Source organism: Barbus barbus, assembly GCF_936440315.1.
Source record: "Barbus barbus genome assembly, chromosome: 2".
NCBI classification, from domain to species: domain Eukaryota; kingdom Metazoa; phylum Chordata; class Actinopteri; order Cypriniformes; family Cyprinidae; genus Barbus; species Barbus barbus.
This window is the reverse complement of record NC_136730.1, coordinates 8,255,637-8,269,239: the sequence shown is the minus strand read 5'-3', so window position 1 is coordinate 8,269,239 and position 13,603 is coordinate 8,255,637. Positions and strand designations below refer to the sequence as shown.

Genomic DNA, 13,603 nt, shown 5'->3' with positions numbered 1-13,603 from the left:
CTTTGAAGGTTTGTTGACCTCAAGTCTATAAGAACAAAATTTGAGCTAAAAGAAGGAATAGATCATCCAGAATCATTTAGGTCTACCTATCATTCCAAAACTGTATAATATATGTTATTTAATTTTTTAAATATTTTTTTTTGCTTTAGTGGAAAATTTTGAAGAATATACACCACTGTTCAAAAGTTTGGGGTCAGTAATTTTTTTTTTGAAAGAAGGATGCATTCAATTAATCATAAATGCTGTTTATCTGAACTTTATTTTCATAAAAGGATCTTTTAAAAAATGCGTCATGGTTTCCACAAAAATATTAAGCAGCAGAACTTATTTTTGAGAACCAAATCAGCATATTAGAATGATTTCTGTGACAGCGAAAGACTGGCTGCTGCAAATTCAGCTTTGCCATCACAGAACACAGAAATACATGTCATTAAAATATATTAATATTGAAATTAGTATTTTAAATTGCTGTAATATTTCACAATATTACAATTTACTGTATTTCTTTCTGCCTTGGTGAGCATAAGAGACATCACCGACCCCAAACCTTTGAACATTCATGTGCTTTGTCACTGTGTAGCAACTTATATTTCAATTCGTGTCAAAAATTCCAAAAAGTTGCAATATAGTCAAGTGGACTATGTTTGTGATTATGGTGGTTTTATGCTAGTTTGGAGCTTGACAGTTTGTTACTTGCTTTTTTTATATCAAAAATTAGCCATTTCACATCATTTCTCCTGTTGCTTTCTACAGAAAAATAGAAAGTGTTTGAAATTAGCCTACATAAGGGTGTGTAAAAGGTAAATGATGACAGAATTAAAAAAGTGGGTTTAATCAGCTCTTCAATTCAAAGCTTAATTGCATTTCTGCATTCACTGAATGTTTGATGGGAAAGTAGGTAACAATTTGAAAGACTGTGTGAACAGTGAGAGAACTGACAGCAGGAAGTGGGTAGTAGGTATAGCTTACTATTTCACAAACACAAACACAGAGCTACATTTACCACAGACAGCAAGAGTGCATGAAGTGGCATAAAACATCACGAGAAATATATTGAGTTCATAAGTAAAAAAAATCTATAGTATTATCATCTGATACCATATCACTTTAATGTGGTATTATCACAGTACTTTTTGGTAAAGGGAGAAAAAGGAAATTATGACGTTATAAGCAATCATGAAAGCCTGTCAGGCCTGTCAAGGCCTGCTAGGACATTTCTAGTATGCCTAGTAAGAGCTTGATTAGCTGCTTCAGGTGTGTTTAATTTGGGTTGGAGCTAAACTCTGCAGGACACCGGCCCTCCAGGACCGAGTTTGGGCATCCCTGTCCTAGAGGCCACAGCCTCTAGCGTCAGTTGCTAGAGCGCCACTTGAGGTCGGGGAGTGAGGTTTAACCTGCACAGCACTTACCCGCTGGCCTCTGCTACACATGCATGATACCAAAAAAAAAGTGCAAACTGAAACAAAAAATTTCCGTTGAACTGGCAGTTCTTGAAATGCTCCAGAATTTTGAAATCTGAGATTTTTTTTCACACACCCCATAATCTAAATCAATGGCTTTCAATCCTGGTCCTGACAGACTCAGCTGAATTCATCAAGCTCTCACCTAATGAGCTGATGATCTGAATCAAGTGTGTTAAATAATTGAGACATACAAATGAGCGGTGGGTCCCCAGGACTAGGACTGAAAACCACTGATCTAGTTCAGTGGTTTTTAACCCTGTGGTTCTCGACCCTGGTACTATATCGACCCAGGTGTGTCAGACAAAAGAGACGTTTAAACTGTGCAGCATTTGAGAAACTTGAATCTAGATGAAGATATTTTGTACCAGATTAAAAAAAAAGATCTTTCATAAAATATGTTTAGACATATCATACCCACAAATCTAATTTAAGATAATTGATTGCAACACACATGCATGCTTCATTGAAAGATAAGAAGCGCTACCAAGAACTTGCTGATTTCTGGAAGGTAAAGTCCTTCCGATTAACAATTTTGCCCCTGCGACGAATAGCTAATGACAGCTCAGTATGGAATAGAGCCAAAAGCTCATTGAGAGGCAGTGCGAAAACTGTCTCAGTAGACACATCTTGAATCTCAGGAAAAAGACACACTTTTATTTCTGTCTTTCCTTACGAATACAATGTGTACTATTCTTTTGATAAAAGGCACGGTAATGTTAACAATGTTAATATTATTAATAGTTGTCCTAAAGGGATAGTTCAACCCAAAAATAAAAATTCTGTCATCAATTGCCTGCTCTCATGTCGTTCCAAACCTGTATGACTTACTTTGTTCTGTGGAAGACAAAAGGTAAACACAACACTTTTTGGTGACCACTGACTTGGTCCATTGTTTTTTGGAGCTTTGGTGTTGCCGACTTTGCATTCCTAATATGCTTCTACTTGTTTTTTAGTCCAGCACCCATTTGAGATCGATGTACGTGCTGTTGTTTGCTCTTTGTCTATATAATTTATCAAAAGATCTTCTTTTATCTTCCACAGAAAGAGAGAATATCAAACATGTTTGGAATGGCATGAGAGTGAGAAAATTATGAAAGAATGCTGTTCATTTTGGGTCAACTATCCCTTTAAGCATACTTAATATTTAGCCTATCTAAAATCAAATACAATCACATTATAGCATAGACATATTCCACAAAAAATGAATATTTCACCTAAAAAATGAACATTTTGTCATCACTTACTCATGTTATTTTAACTACATGAAACACAACATTAGATATTAGTGATATTAGATATTTGTTATCTGACAGTGAAAGTGAATGATGTTAGTTTTACATTTTCATTGTTTTTCATTTTAAAAGATGACATAACCATACAGGAATGAGACACATATCTGTCTCTGTGCTATCTGGCCTCCTTAAGCAGAGAGACTGTAGATTAGAAACGGGTGTGCGAGCAGTTTATGAACTTGAGGCAACATTGATAGCAGCCATAACAGATAAGATGAAGTGGGAGTAAGACTAGAAAACTTTTTTTTTTTAAATGTGACCCAAGCGTAAAGGACACAGGGAGGGTTTGTGTGAGAGAGAATTGCAACATCCACATATTATGTTGTTTTTTCCAGTTGTTTAATGGGTCAGACAGTGACTGTATCTTGAAAGAGTTAGTAAGTCACGTGACACATTGTAACTTCCTCATTTACATTAACACCAACAACCGCCCAGTCTTACTCTCAATTTCAGTTCAGTTTCCATTGTTTTATTTACTGTATGAATGCACCATCAAGGGTTATTTGCATTACAAAGCAATACATATTTGTTCTGAATAGTTTGCATGTGCCCTCATGGAATGCAATATCAAAGCACAGGTGCTTACAGCTGGATTTTCTGTATGACAAAAAAAAAAAAAAAAGGCCCGGTCACGCACACAAACTTTAGTGCTGCCCTAAGCTTTTTAGCTCCTTGCAAAACAACCAGCTGGAGTGCTAGAGTCAGCAGCCCTGCTTCCTCAAGCCAGGAAGACTACTTTACAAAAGACACACACATGATCACACACACACACACACTCACTCACTCACTCTCATGTTTGTTTTTGTGAAAAGTGGGGACATCCCATAGGCGTAATGGTTTTTATACTGTACAAACTGTATGTGCTATTGCCCTACACCTAAACTTAGCCCTCACAGGAGACTGTGCATTTCTACTTTCCCCCAAAAAACCTCACTCTGTATGATTTATAAGCGTTTTGAAAAGTGGGGACATGGGTAAATGTCCTGAAAAGTTACCTTCACCTTGTAATACCTGTGTCATACTTGTGTCATTATACAAATTTATGTCCTCATTTGTCACAAAAACGTGCGCGCACACACACACACACACACACGCTCTCTCTGTCTGAACTTCTCACACAAATCAAGACGTTCCAGGATCAGAACAAACTGACCCCTGAAGATCATTGATCCTCTTGGAAAACAAGGGAAGACCGTATCCATTTCATGTTATTGCAGTGATGTTGTGACTAGATTCACAAGAACACTCATGTGGATCCTTAAAGGGATAGTCCAACCACAAATTAACAGCCTGTCATCATTTACTCATTCCAAACCTGTATGATAATTGCTTTCTTCTGTGGAACACAAAGAAGATATTTTGAAGAATATTGGTAACTAAACTATTTTGGTTCCCATTGAATTTCATGGACACGTACAAATACAATGGAAGTCAATGGGAATCAAAACTGATAATCAACATTCTTCAAAATATGTTCTTTTCAGCAGAAAAAAAAGATATGCATGCATGACATGAGGGTGAGTAAATGATGACATTTTTGGGTGGACTATCTTTTTAAAGCTTAATAGATATCCACCCTGAGCACAAAAACACCAAGGCCTGTGCAAATCGCGAAATATTTAAAAACAAATAGTTTCATCTTGACCTGTGTTTGTTCTGTAGGCTTGCTGACCTTTGTGAACTGTGCCTATGTGAAGTATGGAACACGTGTTCAGGACTTCTTCACCTACGTAAAGGTCATCGCCCTCATCGCTGTCATCATCACTGGCCTCGTCAAGATATTTCAGGGTAAAGACTTTTTACACCTGTATAAGGTTTTCAACTTTGTATCTGTATATATAGTATAATCTGACTATGGTGGTTTCTGTGTGTGTTTGTGGTCTAGGTTACACACAGAATTTTGAAGGGCTCTTCTCAGGCTCATCTCAGGATCCAGGTGATGTGGCTCTGGCGTTGTATTCTGCTCTCTTCTCCTACTCTGGATGGGACACACTCAACTTTGTCACCGAGGAGATCAAAAACCCTGAAAGGTAATCTATCGATCTATCTATCTATCTATCTATCTATCTATCTATCTATCTATCTATCTATCTATCTATCTATCTATCTATCTATCTATCTATCTATCTATCTATCTATCTATCTATCTATCTATCTATCTATCTATCTATCATCTATCTGTTGCCTGTCAAATCACTGAATGTCTAATTGAACACAAGAAACTTGGATCACATGACTTTTTGTGGGATGCTCAGATCTGTCATGTGACAAGAGCTCTCCTTCAACCTTCCTACCCACAAACTATCCAAGCACTTCTCCATTTGGGCCTCTGGGTAGAAGTAAAAAAGAAAAATTTGTGGACATGTGAAACACATTTGTCAGCATTAGGCAAAGTGTTGCTCTAAGAGCTTTGAGAGTAGTAGATTTAATTGTAAAGGTTTACAGGCCAGGTATTGCATGCATGATAATGCATTATGCTTCCCTCTGGTGGTCATCTCGTTTTGCAGAAATCTTCCGCTGGCCATTGCTATCTCCATGCCCATTGTCACAGTGATCTACATTCTTACCAATTTGGCTTACTACACAGTCCTGCCTATTCCTGCCATCCTGGACAGTGACGCCGTGGCTGTGGTGAGTATTTATCTCTGGTGGTCATTTGAAAATGTTATTATTAATTTTTAAAAAGAGCAATATAATAACATACACTACTGTTCAAAAGATTAGAGTTGATAAGATTTTGAAAGAAGTCTCGTATACTCACCAAAGCTGCATTTATTCGGTCAAATACAGTAAAAATTGTAATATTGTCAAATATTATTACAATTTTAAATTTTCTTTTTTTTATATATGTTTTCTAAAATATAATTTATTCCTGTAATGGCAAAGTTGCATTATCAGCAGCTCTTCACTATCACAAGATACTTCAGAAATCATTGTAATATTTTGCTTACTATTTTTGTGGAAACCATAATATTTTTTCAGTCTTCTTTTGTGAATAGAAAGTTAAAAAGAACAGCATTTATTTGGGGGGAAAAAACAACATTATAAATGCCTATACTGTCACTTTTGATCAATTTAATGCATTCTTGCTAAAATGTTAATTTGTTTCTTTAAATAAACATTAAACAAAGAAAAGAGAAAGCTAGGACAAGCTTTAATCATCTAGCTTTTCTATTGAGTTTCTTAGCTAATTAAATTTTTATTTCACAGACTTTTGCAGACCAGGTATTTGGGTTTTTTAATTGGACAATACCAGTCGCTGTTGCCTTCTCCTGCTTTGGAGGATTAAACGCCTCAATAGTTGCTGCATCAAGGTCAGTAGTATCTAACACATGTAGCATAACCAGTGTTATTGTTGCCATCTGATTCACCACATTATTTCATCTCAGGCACCATTCCATTCTCAGCTCATTTCTCATTTGCGTATCTCTACTCAGGTTGTTTTTCGTGGGGTCCAGAGAGGGCCAACTGCCAGACTACCTGTGCATGATTCACGCCACACGCTTCACCCCCATCCCTGCCCTGCTCTTCAATGTCAGTTCCCATCTCATCATCTACATTTGTATCATAATATGCTGTATTAGATGTTCTAATGTTCTGTTTCAATCCTGTGTTTTCCTCTTAAGATCGCGTATTTGTCTGTATTGCATGTCTTTAGAGTGTCTGTAAATCGGTGTAGTTATTCTCAAATGTCCTGTTGTGTGACAGGGTGCCATGGCTCTTGTGTACCTGTGTGTGGAAGATGTCTTTAAACTGATCAATTACTACAGCTTCAGCTACTGGTTCTTTGTGGGTCTGTCTATCCTGGGACAGCTGTACCTGCGATGGAAACAACCAGATAGACCACGACCACTAAAGGTAACCACACAAACCAGCGTCTGCCATGCATTATTTTGTATTTTTGAAGTAAGTGAGAAAGCTAAATCCAGCAACACTTGATTTTTATTTCAACCAAACCAATGCAACACTGAAGTGATGCATATTGAAGCCAGTTTCTGCCTCAGAGTTAAAAAATAAATAATTAAAATACAAAATAGGGACCTGTTTATGAGAATTTTTTTAAAATCAATAAAAGTCACATTGCGAGATATAAATATCTGGCATTCTGCTGTTGTAGTCATTATAAATTATATGCATTAATATATTATTATATTAGTGTTCGCATGAGGAAACGTTCCGTTCAATCGCTTTCGTACATAGATAAGCCACAGGTATTGTCATTACTCTTATCTTTTTAAAAATTTGTGCTTCACAAATATATGAGATGAACTACAAATGGAAATAACTTCACTCAAGCAGACTCACTGAATAATTAAACTCTCATTTATCTTTTCTTTTTCTTTCAGCTCAGCCTGTTCTTCCCAATTATATTCTGCCTCTGCACAGTATTTCTTGTGGTGGTGCCTTTATATAGCGACACGATCAACTCATTAATCGGCATTGCCATTGCTTTATCGGGAGTCCCCGTCTACTTCCTGTGCTGCCATCTACCTGCCACACGTAGGCCGATGTGGCTCAGGAAGTTTATTGGTAAGTCTCCTAATAGTGGTTTAGGTTTACAGAGTTCATATATTGCTCCTAGAACTGATATGCGTATGTCTATTTTCATTCCCTCTTCACCAGCATCTTCAGGTATCCTCATTCAGAAAGTGTGCTACTGTGTTCTTACTGAGATGGACAAAGAAGATGAAAAGTCAGAGTAGAAGTGGATGATGCACTGACAAGAAAACTGGAATGTCTCTGGACATCAATACACAAGCTGCTGGTTCCACACTGGTTTACACAGATATCATTTTAGATTGATCAGATGTCAAGTGAAAACTCCCCCCATTCAAAGCAAGTCCTTTGTATTTATTAGAGATATTTATGCTGGTTTGATGGGGAACAGTAAACCAACTCGACCTCGAGTATGAAGAAACTACCTTTGGACTCTAAGGGATGTTGTGGGGCTTGGTAAGATGATGAAATTATAGCACTGATGACATTTGTACCATTGCTTTGAAACAGCTATAAACCTAAATCTTGCACATTAATTGAACATAAATTTAGATGCGTGTACACTGAAAGGCTAATAAAACTGTGTTGAAGGATACAGTTTGTATCTGAATATTGAAAACAGTATTTTCTGTTTTCTTTTCTTTTCCTTTCCAAAGACTGAAATGACAGTGTTATTATGGATTTGTGATAAATAACAGGTTGAATAATAAAAATAAATGAACTAAATAAAGGACAAATAATCAAAAACTTGTGTATGTGGATCATGACTTAATAGTAGCATTAGTTAGCCATTGTTGTTTAAGTGCTTTGGTTAAAAACTGCTAAACAGAGATTCGTTTGTGTATGTATGCATGTAAATGAATGGAGAGAGCGGTAAGGCAACAAGATTGCTCTTTAAATGGCAAGAAGACACAGCACAACACCTTTTCCATTAAACACTTATTTAGTCTTAATTTTACCACCCATCCCTCAGTCCTTCTCAATACATATGTACAAAGCCTTCACAATTCTCCATCGAGGTGTTAACCAATGGTATCTTCCCACGGCCTCTTCTTGTCTTGCTTCGAATGACTTGATTTTCCTGTCGACATTGGTGCTGCTGACTGCTGAAGGGGGTTATGGGTAAAAGTCTGCCTCAGAGGACCTTTAAAAAAATGGGCAGGGATAAATGGAAAAAACAAAAAAACCTAACGCCCAATATAGCTTTACAACTGCGCACACATTCATAGTATGCCAACAGAGGTACACGTATTTTCAACAAGATACCTAGGTTTTTAGTATTTTGAGCAGTAGTGCAGGCAGAAGACAGCTTAGGCGGTTCTCTAGGTTTTGAAACAGCGCTATAGAGAGCAAACCCTCACCTTTGGCTGCCATATCCAGGTGTCCTTTGATTCTCCTTTCTCTCTCCTCCAGCTGCTGAGCCAACTGGGCATTCTTCCATCCTGAGGTATACAGATACAGAAACATTATACAGTGGGGGAAAAATTATTCTTTGATCCCCTGCTGATTTTGTACGTTTGCCCACTGACAAAGAAATTATCATTCTATAATTTTAATGGTAGGTTTATTTGAACAGAGAGACAGAATAACAACAATAAAATCCAGAAAAACTCATTTCAGAAAAGTTATAAATTGATTTGCATTTTACTGAGTCAAATAATTATTTGATCCCCTATCAATCAGCAAGATTTCTGGCTCCCAGGTGTCTTTTCTACAGGTAAGGAGCTGAGATTAGGAGCACTCTCTTAAAGGAAGTGCTACTATTCTCAGCTTGTTACCTGTAGAAAAGACATCTGTCCACAGAAGCGATCAATCAATCAGATTCCAAACTCTCCACCATGGCCAAGACCAAAGAGCTGTCCAAGGATGTCAGGGATGAGATTGTAGACCTACACAAGGCTGGAATGGGCTACAAGACCATCGCCAAGCAGCTTGGTGAGAAGGTGACAACAGTTGGTGCGATTATTCACAAATGGAAGAAACACAAAATAACTGTCAATCTCCCTCGGACTGGGGCTCCATGCAAGATCTCACCTCGTGGAGTTACAATGATCATGAGAACGGTGAGGAATCAGCCCAGAACTAGACCGGAGGATCTTGTCAATGATCTCAAGGCAGCTGGGACCATAGTCACAAAGAAAACAATTGGTAACAATTGTGGTTTAGATGAGACCAAAATCCAGCCCTTTGGCATCAACTCAATTCGCCGTGTTTGGAGGAAGAGGAATGCTGCATATGACCCCAAGAACACCATCCCCACCGTCAAACATGGAGGTGGAAACATTATGCTTTGGGGATATTTTTCTGCTAAGGGGACAGGACAACTGCACTGCATCAAAGGGACGGGGCCATGTACCGGCAAGGGCATTGAAAATGGGTCGTGGATGGGTATTCCAGCATGACAATGACCCAAAACACACAGCCAAGGCAACAAAGGGGTGGCTAAATAAGAAGCACATTAAGTGGCCTAGCCAGTCTCCAGACCTTAATCCCATAGAAAATCTGTGGAGGGAGCTGAAGGTTCGAGTTGCCAAATGTCAGCATCGAAACCTTAATGACTTGGAGAGGATCTGCAAAGAGGAGTGAGACAAGTCCCTCCTGAGATGTGTGCAAACCTGGTGGCCAACTACAAGTAACGTCTGACCTCTGTGATTGCCAACAAGGGTTTTATCACTAAGTACTAAGTCATGTTTTGCGAAGGGGTCAAATACTTATTTGACTCATTAAAATGCAAATCAATTTATAACTTTCTCACCGTCTCTCACTGTTCAAATAAGCCTACCATTAAAATTATAGAATGATCAATTCTTTGTCAGTGGGCAAACGCGCAAAATCAGCAGGGGATCCAAAAAAAAAAAAAAAAACTGTATAGAGTATAAGACAATATAACTACAACTACAACTATAAAGCTGAAAAACTTTATATACTATATAAAAAAACTTGAAAAAGAAAATGACAAGTATTGCTTTGGCAAATATCAAAAATAAGTTTAAATTAAAGTACTAAAAAGTGCACATAAAATACATAAAAACACAAAATGACTAAAACTTGAATAGAAATAAAAGTTGATTCAGAATTATAATTCTAATGATAGTAGACTAAATAAATAATGCTAAAGCAACATTGATACAGAAGATGAAGCAGACAAATAATTCACCCTTCTTGATGCTTTTTATGAAACCTTCATTGGAAGGAAGTGCTGAAGGTGGGTGTGTGATGCGTTCCGGGATGCGTAACTTCTGTCTCACAACCGGATGCCTCAGCAAGGCCACCTGACCCAGTGAGAAGAGGTTAGAGGTCATCCAGTAGGTGAACACCGCCTGTAAAACACACAGATCAAATGACACTATGGAAATCATTACAGCATGACAAGAAAAGACGGATCAGATCCCATAACAAATACAGTAAAAAAACTTGAGGGAGGAAGGAGACTAACCGTGGGGAAACTAATCGTCATAGGGAGGATCACAAAGGGCATGATCCTGAAGACAGTCTTCATGGCCTTTAGATTGGGGTTGTCTACACCAGATTCAGCTCCCAACTGTAAAAAACAATTTGAAATATTTAAAATTGTTGCAATACCCCAAAAATGTGTCTGACAAAATACACCATTATTATGGTCCACACAACTTGTGACTACACTTTTAGTTTTCTGAAGCTTTACAATAACTTTGTGTGAGATACAGACCAAAATCTAAATATTTTAAAATGTAACATTTACAATGTAGAAATATGGTGATTTTATGCTTTCATTGTATGCAAAAGAGTTTCTTCAAAATATTTTGAATATTTGCTCCATTAGAGAAAGTAATTCAAATGGTTTTGGAATGACATGACAGTCAATAAATGGTCAATTTTTCACAATTTACTACTCCTTAAATAATTACCTCTAAGATGGCAAACATAGTGCCAGTCACAGCAATGGGGAGAATGTAAAATGGATCAGCTGCGGTTAGGTCTGTGAACCACCAGAGGCCACCAGTCTGCAAACTCGGTACGGGGAGATATGCCATCTTACGCAAGGCAATGAAGAAAGAGATGAAGATTGGAGCCTGAAGAGTAAAGGGGATGAAAAGGTTTATATGATTACTAAGCATCTGCTGACTAACCAAGTTATTTGTTCTTGACCGCTAAACAGTTGTTCACAATAATAAAAGCATTAACGGTCACTGACCTGTACCATGGGCACTAGAAACCCACGCAAAGGGTTCACGTCATGTTTCTTCTGAAACATCATCAAGTCAGTGTATGCTTTTGAAACTGGAGAACGCAAATTAATAATTTGAAATTAAAAATAATTAAAAACAACAGTGTAATCCACTACTAAAAAGACTAGAATGGGGACTAGAAATAAAAAAAAACACCAGAGGATAGAAAAAAAAAAAAGAGAAAGAGAAAGAAAAAAAGTATACTAAGAAAATGAGACACTTACAATCAAATTTGTTACCGCTCTGCTTGGCCTCGTTCATGCGGTTGGTGAGCTTGGTCATTTCTGGCATGACGTTGTTCAGTTTGGCTGCTTCCCTCTGTCCCTTTACAATGACTGGGAACACAACACACCGAGCTAAAATGGTGCCTGAGGAAAAACAAGACAGACAGTTATAGTAAATTAAAATGAATAAATTACATACAAAAAAAGAGAGAATGTGAATTCCAAATATATATATATTTTTTAAATAGCATATGCAGGTGGATATTCAATAAGTACAATTATTCTACAGAGAACCAGACAAATAGAATGGAAATATTACACATCATTTATCAATAAATTACACTCTTTTTACCTGCAACAATGGCCCCCCACCATGGCAGCCCAATGCTAACATGCATAAACTCCAGGAGATTCTGGATGAGGCCCACAGGAGTGTGGCTGCCCAGGCCGAGCTCTGATAGGCTGACTTCAGCTCCAACCTCCTGCAGAACATCCAATGCAGTGAGAGGAGCCTCGGCCACCTGCTCTGTGATTGGTGGTGTGACTACGGGGGCGGAGTCAGCAGAAGGACTTGGAATGGAGACTGGGACAGATACTGCAGCATCTACAGGTTCAACTGGAGTTGAAATGCTCTGCACATTTTCTGTCGTCTGTAAAATATGCAAAATAATTCTTAATATATCACAGAAGTCAATTCACAATCTTCAGAGACCCATTTAATTTAATTGAGATTAATGGAAAAGAATGCATAAAGTAGCAGAAATGCTATCCACTGTAATAAAACTCCTTTTGAGAAACCCACCTGTGAGCTGCTGTGTCTGACCGCCATAGCACTGACCAGCAGGAACTTGCCATGATTGGGACACCCAAGAAGTGCCCTAACTGGAGGACCCCTACTTCCTCTGCCAGTGTGAAGATGTGATCTCGGTACGAACCACTGCAACAAGATAGAATTCAGAGAAAAAAGTCAGAATGCAGCATCAAACACAAGCCTTTTTAAAACACTTACTTACAAAAATACTTACAGTACTATACCTATATTAAGTATAATATATTATTAACAAAAAATGGGTCAGTATTGACAAATTAATTAGCGACAATTCATTCCATGATTGCAGAAACGTCAATAACTCTTCTTAAATGAAAAACAACAGTTATCGATGAGAAAAAAGAAATACGACTTTTGTTAACTCATTTTATCTTTCAAATATTTTGTTTAGTTTACTTTATCTAATTTTTTGGGTTTCATTTTAAGACAAATAATTACTTAACTTATCAACAATATAAATATATTAATAATTACATTTATAATTTATATACATGTTTGTCCTAGAGGGCCCCTGCCTCTGTTGAGAACCACTGATCTAAGTTACTACATAGTTTAATCATTCAGACCTATTGTAAGGAAAGTGAGCAATCAGTCACATTATGTTGTTATTCCACACACACACACATAAATATATCACATAAAATACACGATGTGTGAAATGTACTTATTGATCCCACTAAACAACCCAGATCATGACACCTCCAGGCAACATAGCTATCCATCAATAATTCAACAAACAGATGCATAGTTTTTATGTTAAGATTAAACCTAATGCTACTTAATTTTGAAGTAAAGCGTTAGATAAAGTTAGACGATAAAGAGACGTGAACACCGGGTCCAATCTGCACAACCTCAGCTAACGTTATGCTATTTAGCTTCTGTCAAAGTCACGTCATGTGAAGTACTCCGTTTTCGCGTATTTGGGGCAGCAAATTAAAACAGATCAACATGCCACTCACCTTATTCCTTGTCATAACAATAGGAAGAGTGGAAATGCTCGCTGTGCCTGTTTGTCGAAAAATACATGTTGTAAGACATTCTATGACCACTCTGCCCCTGAGCGCAGCCATCTTGGATTGAGTAAACACAT

General features: G+C 37.5%; 2 protein-coding genes across 3 annotated transcripts in view; one reads left to right on the top strand and one right to left on the bottom strand.

Moving 5' to 3' along the window:
- The window catches only part of LOC306886566 (Y+L amino acid transporter 2-like), a 22,633-nt gene extending 14,639 nt beyond the window's left edge, over positions 1 to 7,994 (top strand). For both annotated transcript variants that reach the window (XM_079443762.1, XM_079443761.1), the window contains 8 exons: positions 4,418 to 4,543; positions 4,641 to 4,785; positions 5,263 to 5,386; positions 5,966 to 6,069; positions 6,193 to 6,289; positions 6,464 to 6,613; positions 7,102 to 7,285; positions 7,379 to 7,994. In XM_079443762.1, coding sequence (XP_079299888.1) covers positions 4,418 to 4,543; positions 4,641 to 4,785; positions 5,263 to 5,386; positions 5,966 to 6,069; positions 6,193 to 6,289; positions 6,464 to 6,613; positions 7,102 to 7,285; positions 7,379 to 7,458 — 1,010 coding nt within the window. In that variant the 3' untranslated portion in view covers positions 7,459 to 7,994. The remainder of the gene's footprint in view (positions 1 to 4,417; positions 4,544 to 4,640; positions 4,786 to 5,262; positions 5,387 to 5,965; positions 6,070 to 6,192; positions 6,290 to 6,463; positions 6,614 to 7,101; positions 7,286 to 7,378) is intronic.
- Positions 7,856 to 13,603, bottom strand: LOC306886573 (mitochondrial inner membrane protein OXA1L-like). The gene is made up of 10 exons (XM_079443784.1): positions 13,473 to 13,603; positions 12,487 to 12,621; positions 12,037 to 12,334; positions 11,685 to 11,828; positions 11,427 to 11,512; positions 11,140 to 11,304; positions 10,689 to 10,793; positions 10,410 to 10,572; positions 8,614 to 8,694; positions 7,856 to 8,396 (listed from the first exon to the last, which is right to left on the bottom strand). The coding sequence occupies exons 1-10, from the start codon at positions 13,581 to 13,583 to the stop codon at positions 8,275 to 8,277; spliced, it is 1,410 nt and encodes a 469-aa protein (XP_079299910.1). The 5' UTR covers positions 13,584 to 13,603; the 3' UTR covers positions 7,856 to 8,274.

Bases quoted from the DNA above. Each gene is read 5' to 3' on its own strand.
- LOC306886573 (XM_079443784.1), bottom strand. From the start codon at position 13,583: ATGGCTGCGCTCAGGGGCAGAGTGGTCATAGAATGTCTTACAACATGT. The intron at 12,622-13,472 runs GTGAGTGGCATG...ATCTTGTTGCAG, and splicing joins TTGTTATGACAAGGAATAAG to TGGTTCGTACCGAGATCACA. The intron at 10,573-10,688 runs GTTAGTCTCCTT...TGTGTTTTACAG, and splicing joins TGACGATTAGTTTCCCCACG to GCGGTGTTCACCTACTGGAT.